At 61.0% G+C, this 14,859-nt stretch overlaps 2 protein-coding genes across 6 annotated transcripts in view; one reads left to right on the top strand and one right to left on the bottom strand.

Annotated features, from left to right (window-relative positions):
* The window catches only part of BRF1 (BRF1 general transcription factor IIIB subunit), a 38,975-nt gene that overhangs the window by 8,549 nt on the left and 15,567 nt on the right, over nt 1–14,859 (bottom strand). For 3 of the 5 annotated variants that reach the window (XM_090265530.1, XM_090265528.1, XM_090265529.1), the window contains exons 4-10: nt 12,050–12,081; nt 9,796–9,868; nt 2,785–2,934; nt 1,836–1,929; nt 926–1,052; nt 490–529; nt 302–400 (exon numbers count right to left, since the gene is read on the bottom strand). In XM_090265530.1, the coding sequence (XP_090121656.1) occupies nt 302–400; nt 490–529; nt 926–1,052; nt 1,836–1,929; nt 2,785–2,934; nt 9,796–9,868; nt 12,050–12,081 (615 nt within the window). Of the gene's footprint in view, nt 1–301; nt 401–489; nt 530–925; nt 1,053–1,835; nt 1,930–2,784; nt 2,960–3,106; nt 3,174–3,333; nt 3,401–9,516; nt 9,527–9,795; nt 9,869–12,049; nt 12,082–14,859 lie in introns of those variants that run through there. The other 2 variants (XM_090265533.1, XM_090265531.1) reach the window with 2 other exon arrangements.
* On the top strand, nt 6,210–8,323 carry BTBD6 (BTB domain containing 6). Its single transcript, XM_090265534.1, has 4 exons — nt 6,210–6,623; nt 6,757–6,847; nt 6,982–7,100; nt 7,264–8,323. Exons 1-4 carry the CDS (start codon nt 6,265–6,267, stop codon nt 8,294–8,296), a joined length of 1,602 nt encoding a protein of 533 aa, XP_090121660.1. The 5' UTR covers nt 6,210–6,264; the 3' UTR covers nt 8,297–8,323.

The following is a 14,859-nucleotide window of genomic DNA, read 5'->3' as shown; positions in this document are numbered from 1 at the left end:
TCCAGGGCTGAGCTCCTCTCCCCAGAAAGCAGGCAGGGTTGGCTTGCATATAAAAATAAGAACCTGAGGGGACAGCTTCAGCCCAGGGCGACTGGAACAGCAGGTGGGGGGGTTCGGGTGCTAGGGAGCTGCCCAGGACGGGGCTGCAGCCCGGAGGACGGAGCTGTCCTCAGAGCCGCTGACACAGCACAGGGCGTGGGGGCCCGCAGGTGACGAAGGTCTGGATGAAGCGGCCACGTGGCTGTGGCCGGGGGAAGGCGGGGTGGCCCGCGCAGCCGGGTGTGGGGCATGGCGGACTCACCCTCACCATCTCTTGCCAGGCTGGCCAGAGCCCCCTTGGCCTTCGGCCGGCTGTTTTCTAGCTCAGTCTCGATTGCGTCCTGGTAGCTGGATATTTCACCTAAAGCGACAAATGAAGAGCGAGCAGGAAGTGAGCACAGGACCCTTTCCTGAGGACCGAACTGTCTGTGTGGCAGGGCTGCAGGTTACCTTCGACTTCCTCCAGCTTTTTCGACAGGACTTGTTCAAGCTGAAACGAAGAGGGCGAGAACACTGAGTGACAGGAGTGGCCTGAGGGCCCACCAGACGCTGCGGGGCCCTGCGGGCCTGTCACGGACGAAGGGCCCCAACGCTGGCCTTGCCTGGAGCGCACTTCACGGTTGCTGGTCGGAGGTGAAGAGCAGCGGTTTCAGGGGCCGGGAAGAGTGAGATAGCTGTGGCCTGGGGTCCCCTGACTTAACGACCGGGCCCTAGAGAGGCAGCACTTCCCCAGACCCCACGCCAGATGCCCCAAGGGACAGTCTGGGGAGAAGAACGGTGAGCCCCACGCCCCTCCCCCCCACGCACGCCGGCACGCAGGTCCGCTACTCTGCCACATGGATGTGCGACATGAGGCCACAGACCGCGGGCAGGCAGGCGGGCTCACCTGCTTCATCCGCAGCTTCCGCTGGCCAGCTGTGTATGAAGGGGGGTCGCACTCTTCCTCCAAGTCGATCTTCATAAACTCGTCCACAGTCAGCTGACTGGTGGGGGTGTCTTCAAATTCCGTGAGCCTAAAACAGAGATGGGAAAGGGACCTGATGCCCCTGAAAGGCCACTTAAACCAACACCCAGTTTACAAAACAGCCCCAGGTGGTGGTGGGTCCCCAGCGCAGCACCTGGCTGCTCCTGGCAAGCACAGGTCCCACCCCTTCTCAGTCCTGCTGCCAGCTCAGACCGGGCACAAGAGACAAGGCCATGCACCGTCCTGGCTCCCAAAGGCGGGTCAGAGAGGTCCCAGGAGAGAGGGGCCAGCCTATGGCTGCACGCCCAACTGAAGTTTAATTCTCAGTAACCTGGTCAGTTTCCCGCAGTCCATACAAGCTTCAAAATGTTTAATGAGATAATTTTTAAAAGAAATATAGGTTGAATAAGCACAGAGCTCCATCTGCCTCTGAAAATGGCCCACAGTGAAGGCAGCAGGGTCACAGTTCCTAGAGCAGCGGGGCTGCGGCAGCCTTGACCTCGATGCCACGGCAACACCCTGCCAGGCCGCTCGCTTACATGGACGTGGTGGCTGTGCTTGGCCCCAGCTTCCTCTGGGTGACTGTCACTCGGGCCACACCAAGCAGGACACAGGCAAGGCCACCCTCTGCGCCCACTTCCTGACCCTTTTGAGTCTGGGAAATTCTAAAAGCCACCATCCACTTGAACTTACCTTAGAGAGAAACAAGGCAGGCAAGAACGGAGCCACCACGGCGGACGCGGCGGACGCGACCCCGCTGCGACCAGGCCGGCAGGGCCCCGCCCGGACAGGAGGCAGAGAACGCAGCCCCGCCCCCAGCAAAGCCGCCCACCTCTTGCGCAGCGTGGACTCGCACACCTTCACGACGCCGATGACCTCTTTGACGGTCCTCCGGAAGTCGTGCATCCGCGCTGCGACCAGCAGTGCTGGGAAGGAAGCCGGGGTTAAGCGGCCCAACGCCTCCCTGCCGGGGGCCAGGCGTCCGGGCTGACCCCGCACTCGGGGTCGTGCTCGGCGGTGGCTGCGTCGCCCTCCAGCACGCTGAGACCCCCACCCGGCTCTGCTTGCACCTGCCGAGATTTACCGAGCGGAGGACGTGCTGCGTCACACCCAGAGTTAGAGCACATTTCCTGAGAACTTCACAGAACCCTCAGAAGAGAACCAGGTAACTGGGGTGACTGTGCAGGAAACGCTGGCCGGCGATGCGGCTGAGGGTGCTGAGGGGCTGGGACAAAGGAGGCGGCCCCTGGGCGGGGCGCGGCAACCGCAGCTGGCGGGCCGATTCTGCCGGCAAACTCGGAAGCCAAGCTTGGGGTGGAAAAGGAACCTCGGGCGGCACTGAGCCTGCTGGTAGCTGATGGTGAGAACATGGCCCTGGTGTCCAGGAAGGAGCGGACCTGTGGGCACAGGGCCCCTGGCCAAGAGGAAGACCCAGGACCCTGCCATCCCAAGGGGCCCTGGAAGGGCCTCCAACAGACCCAGTGGCATCTGCAGGTGGCTGCCGCTGGAGGACACACCAGGCAGCTGCCCCCTGGGGGCCAGGGAGCCAGCCCAAGAAGCCAGGTGCCCCAGCAGTCAAGCCCTGGGTCCAGACTAGGGAGCCTGGAGGTCCTGCCCCTGCCCAGGCCAGTGGAAGGCAATGAGGGGGATGTCCTCAAGGGCATGGGAGGCAGGGAGGTAGCTCCGCAGACAACCCAGCACCTACACCGCTGTAGGGTCATGACGGCACCCGCCACCCAGGGACCCGTGGGCCCGGCCAGCCTGACTCCAAGGCCCCGCACCTGCCCCGCAGAGGCCCGAGGGGCGCCGGCCTGTGTGCATCCAGTCCCTCTTCATCCTCTGCAGGAGCCTCAGGGCTGTCATGGACACCTCGTGATTCTTCTCGCCGAACTCCAGCAGGTGGGCGAAGCGCGGGATGTACAGGCACGGGTCTGCGGCAGACCCATGCCTCAGTGCCTGCCCCAGGGCCAGCAGCTGCGCCACCACGCCCCCAACACCCCCAGTCAGGGGCCACCCTTGCCGGTCCTTCCACCACACAGGTTCCCCGGGTCCTCCCCCTGAAACACACAGTCTCCCTGACCCGCAGGTGGAGGCCCTCGCCACACGCGCCTCCCATGGCCGGGAGGCTGCTGCTTCATTTGGCACTTCCTGGCAGGCCAATGAGGTTGAGCTGACTTTTTACCGGTTTATTGGTCAACATTCATTCTTGAGGAATGTCAGCTTCTGTCTCCTGCTCCTTTGTCTACGGGCATATGTGTGCATCTCTCCACCTAAGTGCCTACTTGTTAATAGGGGCCTGGGCACACAGGTGCTCGCACACAGACACACACCCTCAGGCTGGCTCGGGCTGGCGACGAGGCTTTCTGGGCCTCCAGCTTCCAGGGCAGCAGCACCAAGTCACTTAACAGACTCAGCTGATGACTGTGATGGCCACAGCTGCACTGAGGGCCGCGCAGGGCCGTGATGTGGCACGTGGGGCGAGACCTTCAGATAGGATTGTCCAGCAGAGACTCACGCAAGGGGGCTGCTGGGGCAGAGGGCAGAGGAAGGAGCAGGGGGCAGACTGGGAGGCCCAGGAGGGGTGGGGGAGCTCATGATGTCCCCCAGCGACAGCAGGAAGCCAGACCCCAGCTGTCGGCAGCACTGGGAACCCTCCTTCTCCACAAGGGCTTACGGACAGAGGTCTGGTCCCAGCAGCCTCGAAACACTGCAAGTACCGCCACTGGCACCCGCTGGTTTCAGCTCACATAAGAGACCCAGGGAAGGTTTCTGAGGCCACAGAGGCTGGTGCCAGCCCCTGAAGCAGCAGGGGTCCCCAAGGGACTGCGTGGGTCCGGGCGGCACTCCCCACACTGACCCGTGGGCACTGCCTCTCAGTGGTCACATCACCAGGATCGCTGTCCAGACAACACAGGCAGCTGCTACCTCTCATCCCCTTCCCAGGTGAGCACATGGCACAGAGACCTCACAGCGCCCAAGGCCACCTGGTCAGGTGGCCACCGTGAGGCTGACTCAGGTTTGAGGCTGGACAGCTTGGAGTCACAGGCCGTATCCATCCTGTGCGTTTTGTTTTGGAAATTTTTTTTTTTTTTTGGTGACTTGGTTACTCAAAAATATTTTTGGCAGAAAACCAAGATATGTTTTATAAATAATACAGTTGTTAAAATTTCTAACTATTTAAAAAAAACAAACCATCAGAGCTGGGGTTTAAAAGCAAGATAAAAGATCTCATCCTGGTTTGGGTGGGACATTAACATAAGTTTAAATGTTTCTCTCTCTCTTCCTCTCTCTTTAAAAAAGCAATGAAAAAATGCCCTTGGGTGTGAACCAAAACAATAAATAAAAAATAAAAAATTGGTCAAAATTTCAAGGCAAACCCACCAGGAGAGGGGGTGATGCTGGGAGGGACGGGGACATTGCAGCTGGGAAGGCGAAGGCAAGGGGGGAGCAGCAAACCGCACACAGAGACCCAGGGCCTGGGCATTCAGCTTGGAGAGAAAGGCGACATTCAGGGGCGGTGTCTGCAAGAGGCACTAACAATCGATGCCAAAATGCAAACACCAAAGGCTGTGCCGAGCCTCACAAGCAAGGTCACCAGGACTATGTGCGGCAGCAAAGTGACCACAGCCTTGGCCGCACGAGCAGTGAGAGGGGCCGGGTGGACACTGCAGGGTGCAGAGAAAACACGCCCCTTACAGAAGCTGAGACAGACACTTGGGAATACGTAGACGGAACGAAGCGCAGCAGCAAGGGCTAGGAGCAACGGACGTGCGGCTTGAACAGACCTCAAGCTAGAGCTAGACAGACAGACGGGGGAAGAACATGAAGCGGGGAGTGGACGCTGTCACCACAGTGTGGGTGGTGAACTCTGTTCAAGAATCCACCGTGGCTGGGTAGCTCAGCAGGCTGGAGAGTTGTCCCACATGTGCTCAGGGAGCTCCCAGGGTCCTGGGAAGCCAGGACAGGGCAGGCTCCGCAACACGCGGTGTTGGAAATGGGGACCCCCACACGCAAGGGAATGAAGATGGACCCGCATCCTACACCACATGGGAAAACCAACTCAACCCTGGCCAGGCAGCTCAGCTTGCTGGAGCGTCATTTCCATATACCAAGGTTGAGAGTTCGATCCCCGGTCAGGACACATATAGGAACCAACCAGTGAATACACCAATAAGTGGAACAACAAATCAGTTTCTCCTTTCCTCTCTCTAAAATTAAAAACAAAAAACCAAAAACCTCAAATCAGATTAAAGAGCTAACTGTAGGACGTGGAACCATAAAACTAGAGGAAAGCTTGGGGGGGGGGTAGCTTAGGGCACTGGAATGGGCACACCACAGGGCAGGCGACAAATCAGAAATAGACAAACAGCCGATATCAATGTAAAAACGCCAGTGCAGCACAGGACCCATCAGCGGGAGAAGGCACCGAGGATACCAGAAAGGTGTTTTCAAATCACGTGTCTGGTAAGGGACTAACTCCTGAGACTCCTGAACAACAGAGACCCAGTGAGAAAACCGGACAGAGTCCAAGCCAGACAGCTCCGCTGGTTGGAGCGCTGGCTCACAGCCGAGGCTGCGGGCCCGACCCCGATCAGGGCAGCGGCAAGCATCAGCCAATGATGCATCCGCAAGTGGAACGACGAGGCCACACTCCTCTCTCTAAAATCAATAAAAACAAAACTGAAGACAGAGGGCCCCAGCCAGGTGGGTCGGTAGGTGGAGCGCGCGGCCACATACCCAGGGGGGCTGCAAATTCGGTCTCGGTCAGGGCGCGTGCGGGACGCGACCGATAGGTGTTTCTCGCCCTCTCTCTCCCTAAAACCAAACCAAACCAAACCAAAGCCCTCTGGTGAGGCTTTTAAAAAGAAAAAAACAAGGGACCCAGCGCGGAAAGCGCCTTTTCTCTAAAGAAAACGCGAGACAGAGAACAGGCCCACAGCCAGCTGTGGCTTCAGTGGTCGAAGGGAAATGTGGCCGCCGCACCGCCCGCCAGCCCGTGGGGTTAGGGCGGCCCCCACGGGAACACGCCGCACGCCCGCCCTCCGGCCCCAGTGCTACGGCGGGACGCGGCGCGCCGGTCGCTCCCGGGCGTCCTCCTAGCGCGCGTGGGGCGGGGCTCTCTCCGGGGGCGGGGCCTCGGCCCCTACGTTCTCCGCGCGGGGCGGGACGGCACCGTGACGCGCCGTGACTCGCAGGTGAACGGCGCCCCCTGCGGCCGCGCAGCGGGCGGCGGGGCGAGTCGCAGTGCCCGCTGCGGCCCCATGCTGCTGCCCCTGGCCTGTCTGCACGGTCGGGTGGCGCAGTGCCTCACCGCGCTCCTGGTGCTCGCGGAGCCGCCCCCGAGGCCCCGGCGCGGCGGGAGGGCGCACGGCGCACCGCCCCCGCGCGCGGAGGCCGCCCTGCCCGTGAAGATGGCCGCGGAGCTGTACGCGCCCGCCTGCGCCGCGGCCGCCACCGCCACCGACATCGCCAACAGCAACGCCGCCGCCGCGGGCAGGAAGGGCCTGCCCAGCGCCCCGCCACCGGCCGCGCCCCCGCCCGCGCCCCTGCCGCCCGCGCCCGACAACAACAACTTGGAGAGCCCCAACTGGCAATCCTTCCACCCGACCCTGCGCGAGAGGTGAGCCCGGGCCGCGCCCGGCCTTGAGCCCGCGCCCCCGCCCCTGCCGTGCCCAGTCCCTGAGCCAGGCTTTCAGCTTCCCCTCCTTCCGAGCCCGGGCGGCCCTGAGCCGCGTGCTTTTCCCCCTTTACAGGAACGCGCTGATGTTCAACAACGAGCTCATGGCCGACGTGCACTTCATCGTGGGGCCCCCGGGCGGGGCCCGCAGAGTGCCTGCCCACAAGGTTGGTAGAGGGGTGGCCCTTTGAGCTCCCAAAGATGACAGGCCATTTCCTTATTATGAACTGTTCTCTACCCTGGGTGGCACCCCTGGGGTTGGAGGGCCCAGGGCTGAGGACTGCGCGCTCTCTCTCCACAGTACGTCCTGGCTGTTGGTAGCTCAGTCTTCTATGCCATGTTTTATGGGGACCTGGCAGAAATGAAGTCAGAAATTCACATTCCCGATGTGGAGCCTGCAGCTTTCCTTATCATGTTAAAGTAAGTGGGCGCCACCGGCTGCAAGGATGGGTGGTTCCTTACTGCCTGCTGCCCCGCAGCCAGCGGCCTGGAGGGGAAGTCCGCAGGACCAGGGGCTTGTCTCCAGGCGCTGGGTGCCCAGCGTGCCCCAGGCGGCCGGTGACATAGTTCCTGCCCTGCCTAGGTACATGTACAGTGATGAGATTGATCTGGAAGCAGACACAGTGCTGGCTACTCTCTACGCTGCCAAGAAGTACATCGTCCCTGCGTTAGCCAAGGCCTGCGTCCACTTTCTGGAGACAAGTCTGGAAGCCAAGAACGCCTGTGTGCTGCTGTCTCAGAGCCGGCTGTTCGAGGAGCCCGAGCTGACCCAGCGCTGCTGGGAGGTCATTGACGCACAGGCTGAGATGGCCCTGAGGTCCGAGGGCTTTTGCGAGGTGGACTGGCAGACCCTGGAGATCATCGTTACTCGGGAGGCCCTCAACACCAAGGAGGCAGTGGTCTTCGAGGCCGTGCTGAGCTGGGCCGAGGCGGAGTGCAAGAGGCAGGGCCTACCAGTCACTCCACGCAACAAGAGGCACGTTTTGGGGCCAGTCCTCTACCTGGTCCGAATTCCAACCATGACCCTGGAGGAGTTTGCCAATGGCGCTGCCCAGTCGGACATCCTGACACTGGAGGAGACCCACAACATCTTCCTGTGGTACACGGCAGCCAACAAACCCCTGCTGGACTTCCCACTGACCAAGAGGAAGGGCCTGGCCCCGCAGAGGTGCCACCGCTTCCAGTCCTCAGCCTACCGCAGCAACCAGTGGCGCTACCGCGGGCGCTGCGACAGCATCCAGTTTGCCGCGGACAGGAGGGTGTTCGTTGCGGGGCTGGGCCTGTACGGGTCCAGCTCCGGGAAAGCGGAGTACAGCGTGAAGATTGAGCTCAAGCGGCTAGGGGTGGTCCTGGCCCAGAACCTGACCAGATTCGTCTCCGACGGCTCCAGCAGCACCTTCTCAGTCTGGTTCGAGCACCCTGTGCAGGTGGAGCAGGACACCTTCTACACAGCCAGCGCCGTCCTGGACGGCAGTGAGCTCAGCTACTTCGGGCAGGAGGGCATGACGGAGGTGCAGTGCGGGAAGGTTACGTTCCAGTTCCAGTGCTCCTCAGACAGCACCAACGGCACTGGGGTCCAGGGCGGGCAGATCCCCGAGCTCATCTTCTACGCCTGAGGCATCGCAGCACTGGGATGCACTGGGGTGGGGGGTGGGGGTGGGGCAGGAGGGTGGCACTTTCTCTGTGGCAGCCGACAAGTTTCATGAACTTGGCAGATCTTTTGTACACAGTCGGCTGCAGCTGAATGTACGAAACAGACATTTTCTGCACAGCCAGAGGCTGTTTCAGTGCTGGTGACTGGGCCTCACAGCACCTCCTGCACTGCACACTGGGGTGCACACTGCAGGTGGGGGGCGGGGTTGGGGGCAGATGGCAGCCCCCACCCCGCCAGTGACACCCACCTCAGTTGCTTAGTGGGCTTGGCTGTCCTTCTCACCCTCTTGGGTTTTATTCTAAATGGTTCTAAGCTTAAGACCTTCCCACCCTGGCTGGTGTAACTCTGGATTGAGAACCGCCTGCAAACCAAAGGCCAGGTCTCCAGTTGGGGGCACAGAGGAGGCAACCACACACTGATGTTTCTATCTCTTTCTCCCTCCCTTCCCCTCTCTGTATTAAAAAAAAACGACATTCCCTTCAAATTTAAACCTGGGAACAGTCATTTAAAATAGTGTGCCTCGCGTTCTAATGAAGTGAGAGCCACGCGTAGATGAGCGATGCTGGAGTTCTCAGCGGCCCAGCAGCAAAGGGCTGCCGTGCTGAACAAGGCTGGCTGGGAGCCACCGCAGCCCAGGGAAGTCTGCCTGCCCTGGTCTGCTGTCTGCCGCGGCTAGGCCTCAGTATCGGGGCAGGCTTGCCTTCCAGCGCTGCAGCCAGAACACTCTGGAAAAGGCCAGCCATCGCTAGCCGCTGAGACAGCCCTACTGTCCGATGGCTGGGATGCGTGCAGTGGGGTCGCGGTGCTCCGGGGCGCCCCACATGGAGCGCTGCAGGCGAGGCAGGCTCTCCTCCCGCACTGCACACCCCCTGGGCGATGATTTTGCCTCTGGAAAACCTCAGCGTGACCCCCGGCAGGAGGGGAAGTGTGGCTCCCTCAGCGGGGGTGTGGCCTCTGGAGGAGAGGGCCCTCCCCACCCTGCACCCGCGTCAGCCTCCTGGCCCACCCTGCTGGCCTCTGCCTTCCCTGCACCAAGGGACCATTTGCCCTGGGGCCACCCTGTGGGTGGCCCAAGACTGACTGCCCTACCTCGAGGAGATGCACTTCTGGGCACTGACAGGCACGGGAAGGAGCCGCCTGCCGGGAAGACTAAGAACCACCCTCCTGGCAGCGCTCCCACACCCAGGCTGGGCTATTGCGTCTGCGCCGAGGCCCCGCCCTGCTGGAGGCGCCTGGCTGCCAGGTGAGTCCTTGAAAGGTGGACACCAGGGCCCCACACACAGCAGCACCCCCGCTTCCTTCTGTCCACACCTGCCGGGAGCTGACCTCCGTGTTCTGGCTTCAAGTCAGAAATAGCGGCCACCCTGCTGGGCTGCTGGCAGCTTCAGGGACCCGTCTCCTGCCTGGCCGCGCCCTCGTACTTGCACACGCACCCCCCACTCACCGCCGGCCCCACGATACCTATTGCTGGTGCGTTGATGCAGAGCTCTCTCGCCAAGAGGAGGAAAGTCTTCCCCAGCACATACACGTTCACCTGTCGGAAAAACCGCCCCCAGTGGCGTTTGTATTTAGGAAACGTCTGCTTTGTTCCCTTTAAAATGCACGTTTCAGTTCAGTCTTTAAAGAACCCAGTGTAGCCCTGACTGGTGTGCCTCAGTGGACTGAGCGCCAGCCTGAGAACTAGAGTCACCGGCTTGGTTCCCAGTCAAGGCAGATAGGGCGCAGGCATTGATGTTTCTCTCCCTCTCTTCCTCCCTTGCCTGATAAATAAAATCTTAAAAGAAGAAAAAAAAGTAAAGCCCCTGGCCCAATGCACGAGAGGCCACCAGAAAAGACTGGTATGTGCTGCGTCCTTCCCAGGTGCTGAGGAATGGGGGGGGCGGGGGGGCTGGAGGTCCTGGTGAGGCACCCTCCACCTCTGCTGGGCGCACTTTACCTGCTGTTCGCAGGTACCCTGAAGGCTCCAGAAGCCATCATGAGGGCTGGCAGTTCAAGTTGCGGCCTGCACCTGCCCTCCAATGTGTGTGCGAGTGCATGCTATGTTCATGTGCATGTTCAGATGCATGTGGTTCAGGTGCACGTGTGCCCTCTGCTGGGTTCCCACCAGGTTCCTGGACCGCCTGGCTTCCTGCCTCCGTGCAGACCGGCTGCCCACGTCACGTCTCCCGCCACCCTATCCCATGTCCCAGGCAGTGAAGGAGCAAGCATCCCAGGGAAGTGCTCCCTGAACAGACTTCCTGCGGAAAGTCAGGTCTTCAGCGGGAAGCACTGGAACACCAGCAGTTACTGCCAGATGCTGTCCCTCTGTATCTACCACGTGTCCTGACACTTTGGCTAAGGGTCACTTTGGTTTGCAGCTCGTCTCCGTGGAGGTGGCTGGCCCCACTCCCTCCGAGGACAGGTGGGCTCTGCATGCATGACGGGCCGTGCCCTGGCGAGTGAGCACCCATATCAGCGGCGCCACAATGGGACGAAGGGGCCTCCTGCCAGCACCCATGGGCGCAGCAGGCGCCAGGTCATCCCATGGCTCCTGGGGGAGGGTGTTCACTGTGAGCTCGGCCTGGGGAGTGCTGAACCTTGGGGCATGTGGATAAGAGTAAAATGAGACCCTAAACCTGTGTGGTCTCTTCCGATTTTGAGTCTTGTACTCATTTCCTCTCTAAGGGGGTCAGCCCCTGGCAGTGAGCCCCGGGGTGAGGCCACCTCACCTGGACCAGGGCATGACAGCTGGACCGCCTGGGGCCAGGCACAGCCATCCACCTGAGGCGCTGAGGCTAAGCCAGCTGTCCGTGCGTGTCCAGTGTGAACCTGCAGGTCAGCAGTGACACCACCCCCCCTCCACCGTCCCAGCCCTGCTTCACCCTGGGGGAGCGGAAACATCCACTCCAGTCGCCCTCTTCCGTCTGGACGCCTGGCCGGTTTCCTGTTTCCAAAGCTGTGAAGTGAGAAACTACCAGAACACCCTGCCCTGCCTGCAGGGCCCAAGCCCTTCCTTCCCAGGCAGTCACTGGATACAAAGGAAGCCACGGGGCTCTGCCCTGGACTGCGCACGCCATGTGAAGTGCTGGAGTCTCACAATTCCAGGGGGTCTGCTGAGCAGGACCCCTGAGAGCCGCCACGCATAAGGACTGCTGGGAGGACAGAAATACAGGCTGCTTGTGATGCTGGCCAGCCCAGCGCCTCATGGGGTGCCTGGATCGGGACAGAGCTTTCCCTGTGGGGGTGGCATTCGTGTGGACCCTGCACAGATCCTCACGTCTGTTTTCAATGCCACGACTTCTTCCGAATCCTCCACGGAGTGACCCCTATAGGCCCAACCCCGGGGCGTGGGGCACACGCAGAACCTCCAGGCCTCCGTTCTGGTCCTGCCCTGCCCCAGAGGGTCCCATGCACTTGTGTCCCTCTTACTGGGTCTTTCCGCCATGTTCAGTCCTTTGGAGATGAGAAACTCTATGGGAAGATGCTTCCCAGGTACCCAGAAGGCAAATTTTTTTCAACAGACTAGAAAGAGGTGGTGTATTGTTTAAAATGGGTGCCTGAGTCTTTTTTTTCTTTTAAAGAACTGCCCTACCTAAGGCTGAGTCCACCTGGGTCCTGCCACTGGCCCAGGACAACATGGGGCTGGAGTCCAGTGCCCCCACCAGAGACCACGCCCTCACGTGTTCCTCACCTAGGGACCCTCCTGGCCGGGAAAGGGACTCAGAGGGGACTGTACCTGGAGCAGGTCGCTGAGGTCGAGGAGCATGTCTGCAGGACAGGTCAAGGAGCATCTCTCACCCACAGGCTTGTGGGACCCCACGCTCGGCGTCGACTGTGAGGGGGGAGGGAGGCGGCAGCAGGGTGACTGGGACCTTCCAGAGACTCCTGTGAGCCAGGGCCAGGACGGGGCCTGTCCGTGCCCACAGAGGCGCCCACCGCGCTCAGGCACGTCCTGCCCCACCGGGCGTGCCCAGCCGCAGCGTTCGGCAACCTCACCGCGTGCCTACAGACGCTGAGGCGTTGCCTGCCTCAGGCCTCACAGCTCCAAAGGACATCTGTGTGGACCCTGGCGTGGGCCCTATCCTTGCTCTTGGCACATGATTAAACTGTAACCAGAACAGGCCTGCAGTGACTCACAGCCAGGCTGGACACATGCACCCAAAACATAGCTGCTGAGCCAGGGGCTTGTCCATCGAGGCAAAGGTGAGCATCGTGCTGGGTCCACCGTGGCTTTAAGAAGTAACTCCGAAATAAACCCTGCGGGGCTGGGTCAGAGCCCAGCCCAGGGGCGGAGGGAAGACCCTGTTGCTGCAGTCCCCATGAGGCTGGACACCGGCACACGACCTCAGAGGACCACGGTGCTCTCTCTGAGGGCGGTAGCCCCACGGCAGGCTGCGCCATGTGCAGACCCACAGGCTGTGACAGCTGAGGACAGGCAAGGACGAAGGGCAGGGAAGGCGGCACAGAACCGGTGAGCAGAAATCAGTGACACGGGAGAAAAGCGACAGAGGAAGCAAGCGAAGCCAGAGGCTGCACACGCGGTCCCAGCCGGGCGGCAGGCAGAAACGTGCTGTGGACTGCAGGAGGGTCAGAGGGTGCCCGGGATGGGCGAGGACAGAGCACAAGGGGTCCATGGGTCATGAAACTGCCGTGTGCCCCCCCCCCCCGCGGTCAGACGCAGCGTGGCCGTGACAGCGCAGGGGGGCCGGGAGCTGGTGGAGGCTCGTGGGGCGCGAGGGGCTGCCCTGCCCTAACCCTAAGCTGTTCCAGAAAGTGAAGCCCTTTGAAAAGTAATAAAATTAAGATAAAAAAAGAACAGGCATGCAGGCTCCGAGCCCAGGAGGCCCGAGGACAAGCTCGCCGGGAGAAGGGCGGCCGATTGAAGCAGCGCTGGGAATCGCCGTGGGGACAGTGCCACCCTGTTCCCAAGATGCCCGGGTCGCACGGACACACATGTAGGTCAGAACCCGTCCACCTACACAACAGAGACCTGGGCGTTTCCCTTTATGCCTCAAAAGAGAAAAAGAAGCCCAGACAAGTCTGAAGCCGAGTGGGATCCTGGCCCACCCGCTGCTGGCCTGGGAGGGAGTGACAGCGGAGCAAGGGCTGCGAGGTGGGAGCGCCGACTGGAGGTCCACCTGCACCCGGCATTGCAGAGAGCACACGTATTTTAGAGAGGAGGCCGGAATTCAGCTTAACCAAGTTCAAAGGATGGCAGGCACCCGATGTCCATGGACTAGGAGGAAGCTCCTCCGTGGAGCAGGGCAATCTGAGCCACGTGCCTCCCTGAGCAGCATCCACATTCCCGCCTGCCCCACACCAGGCCAGGGCCCGTGCACGCCCTCGGGGCCCGATCCATGTTGGTTCCCCACTACAGCGCATTTGGGGTCTCTGTCAGCCTGGCTGGTAGGCCACTGCCCTCCCAGCAGCCTCCCCCAACCTTCTCGGCTCAGGGACACCAGGCTGCCAAACTGGCTGACACACGTAAGCCAGAGAGGACCAGCCTGTCCTGAATTAGTGTGTGTTATCTGTCACTGTCAAACGCCTGACTACAATAGTCCATTTATGAATTTTAGCCTTGTATCTCTCATGTGTATCCTCCTCAATAAAAGACATGAGGGATGAAGGTCTGGCGGCTGGTCTCCACTAGAGAGGTAGTCACCTCCCTTCCCCCAGATATAACAAAGTGTCCTGGGTAAAAGTTTGTTCCGCCGGGGTCACGAAGCCTCTGCTGGACAGAGCAGCTTCCAACCGAGCCTATAGTGTGTGTGGCACCTCTGCCATAGGCTGGAGCCCAGCAAACAAGCCTGGACACCAGCTGTGGGCAGACGCACCTGTGCCCTGTGTAAGGCAGCGGCCTGGACATCCTGCCCTCAGGTCTCTGCAGTTGCACCTGCCCCGGGCCGGGGACAGAAGGTCTGGAGCACAGGTCTCTTCCCACCAGACCCATTCTGAGCCGGGGAGTGGGGAGCTCACCGGGACATGGGGGTGGGGGCTGTAGGCAGTTGGGGCAAGTGGAGAGCGGCTTTTGCATGGACTCTGGGCATTTGGAATTTATGTGGAAGGGATGATGCAGTGCCAGGACGGGGACCGTGGAGCCAAGCCAGGGGGACAGGGAGGGCCCAGGGGCAGGAATGAGAGGGGCATCCAAGATGAGTCTGGGGTCCCCTACTTGCCTCCCCCAAAGCAGGATCCTGAGGCTGGCCCAGGCCTCCCCACACCCTACTGTCCGGTGGTTAACAGCACTACAAGGTCAGTTACAGGCACAAATTCACCCGTTCAAGCGTACAGGTCAGTGCTTCTCAGTCTATTTACAGAGCTGTGCCACCAGCCCCATGATCTAGTCCTGACCCACTTTTACCACCTCAAAGAGAAACCCTTGCCATGGACTCCCAAATCAGCCCGTCTGCGCTCCGTCTGTGCATCTGCCTATGCTCATGCTCTGAGGACAGGGCGTCCCACGCGGCCTCTGCGCCCAGCTGTGTGCAGGCCCACGGTAAATGGAGAAGAGGGGGAAGACAGGACTGCAGGGCCAGGCAGGCGCAG

This window comes from Furipterus horrens, unplaced genomic scaffold (genome assembly GCF_987537825.1).
Source record: "Furipterus horrens unplaced genomic scaffold, mFurHor1.1.pri manual_scaffold_21, whole genome shotgun sequence".
Lineage (NCBI taxonomy): Eukaryota > Metazoa > Chordata > Mammalia > Chiroptera > Furipteridae > Furipterus > Furipterus horrens.
Note: the sequence above shows the minus strand (reverse complement) of the source record. Positions and strands in the feature narration are given on the sequence as shown.

Coding starts and splice junctions, on each gene's coding strand:
- BTBD6 (XM_090265534.1), top strand. CDS start 6,265: ATGCTGCTGCCCCTGGCCTGTCTGCACGGTCGGGTGGCGCAGTGCCTC. Junction 6,624..6,756: donor CACCCGACCCTGCGCGAGAG/GTGAGCCCGGGC, acceptor CCCCCTTTACAG/GAACGCGCTGATGTTCAACA. Junction 6,848..6,981: donor GCAGAGTGCCTGCCCACAAG/GTTGGTAGAGGG, acceptor CTCTCTCCACAG/TACGTCCTGGCTGTTGGTAG.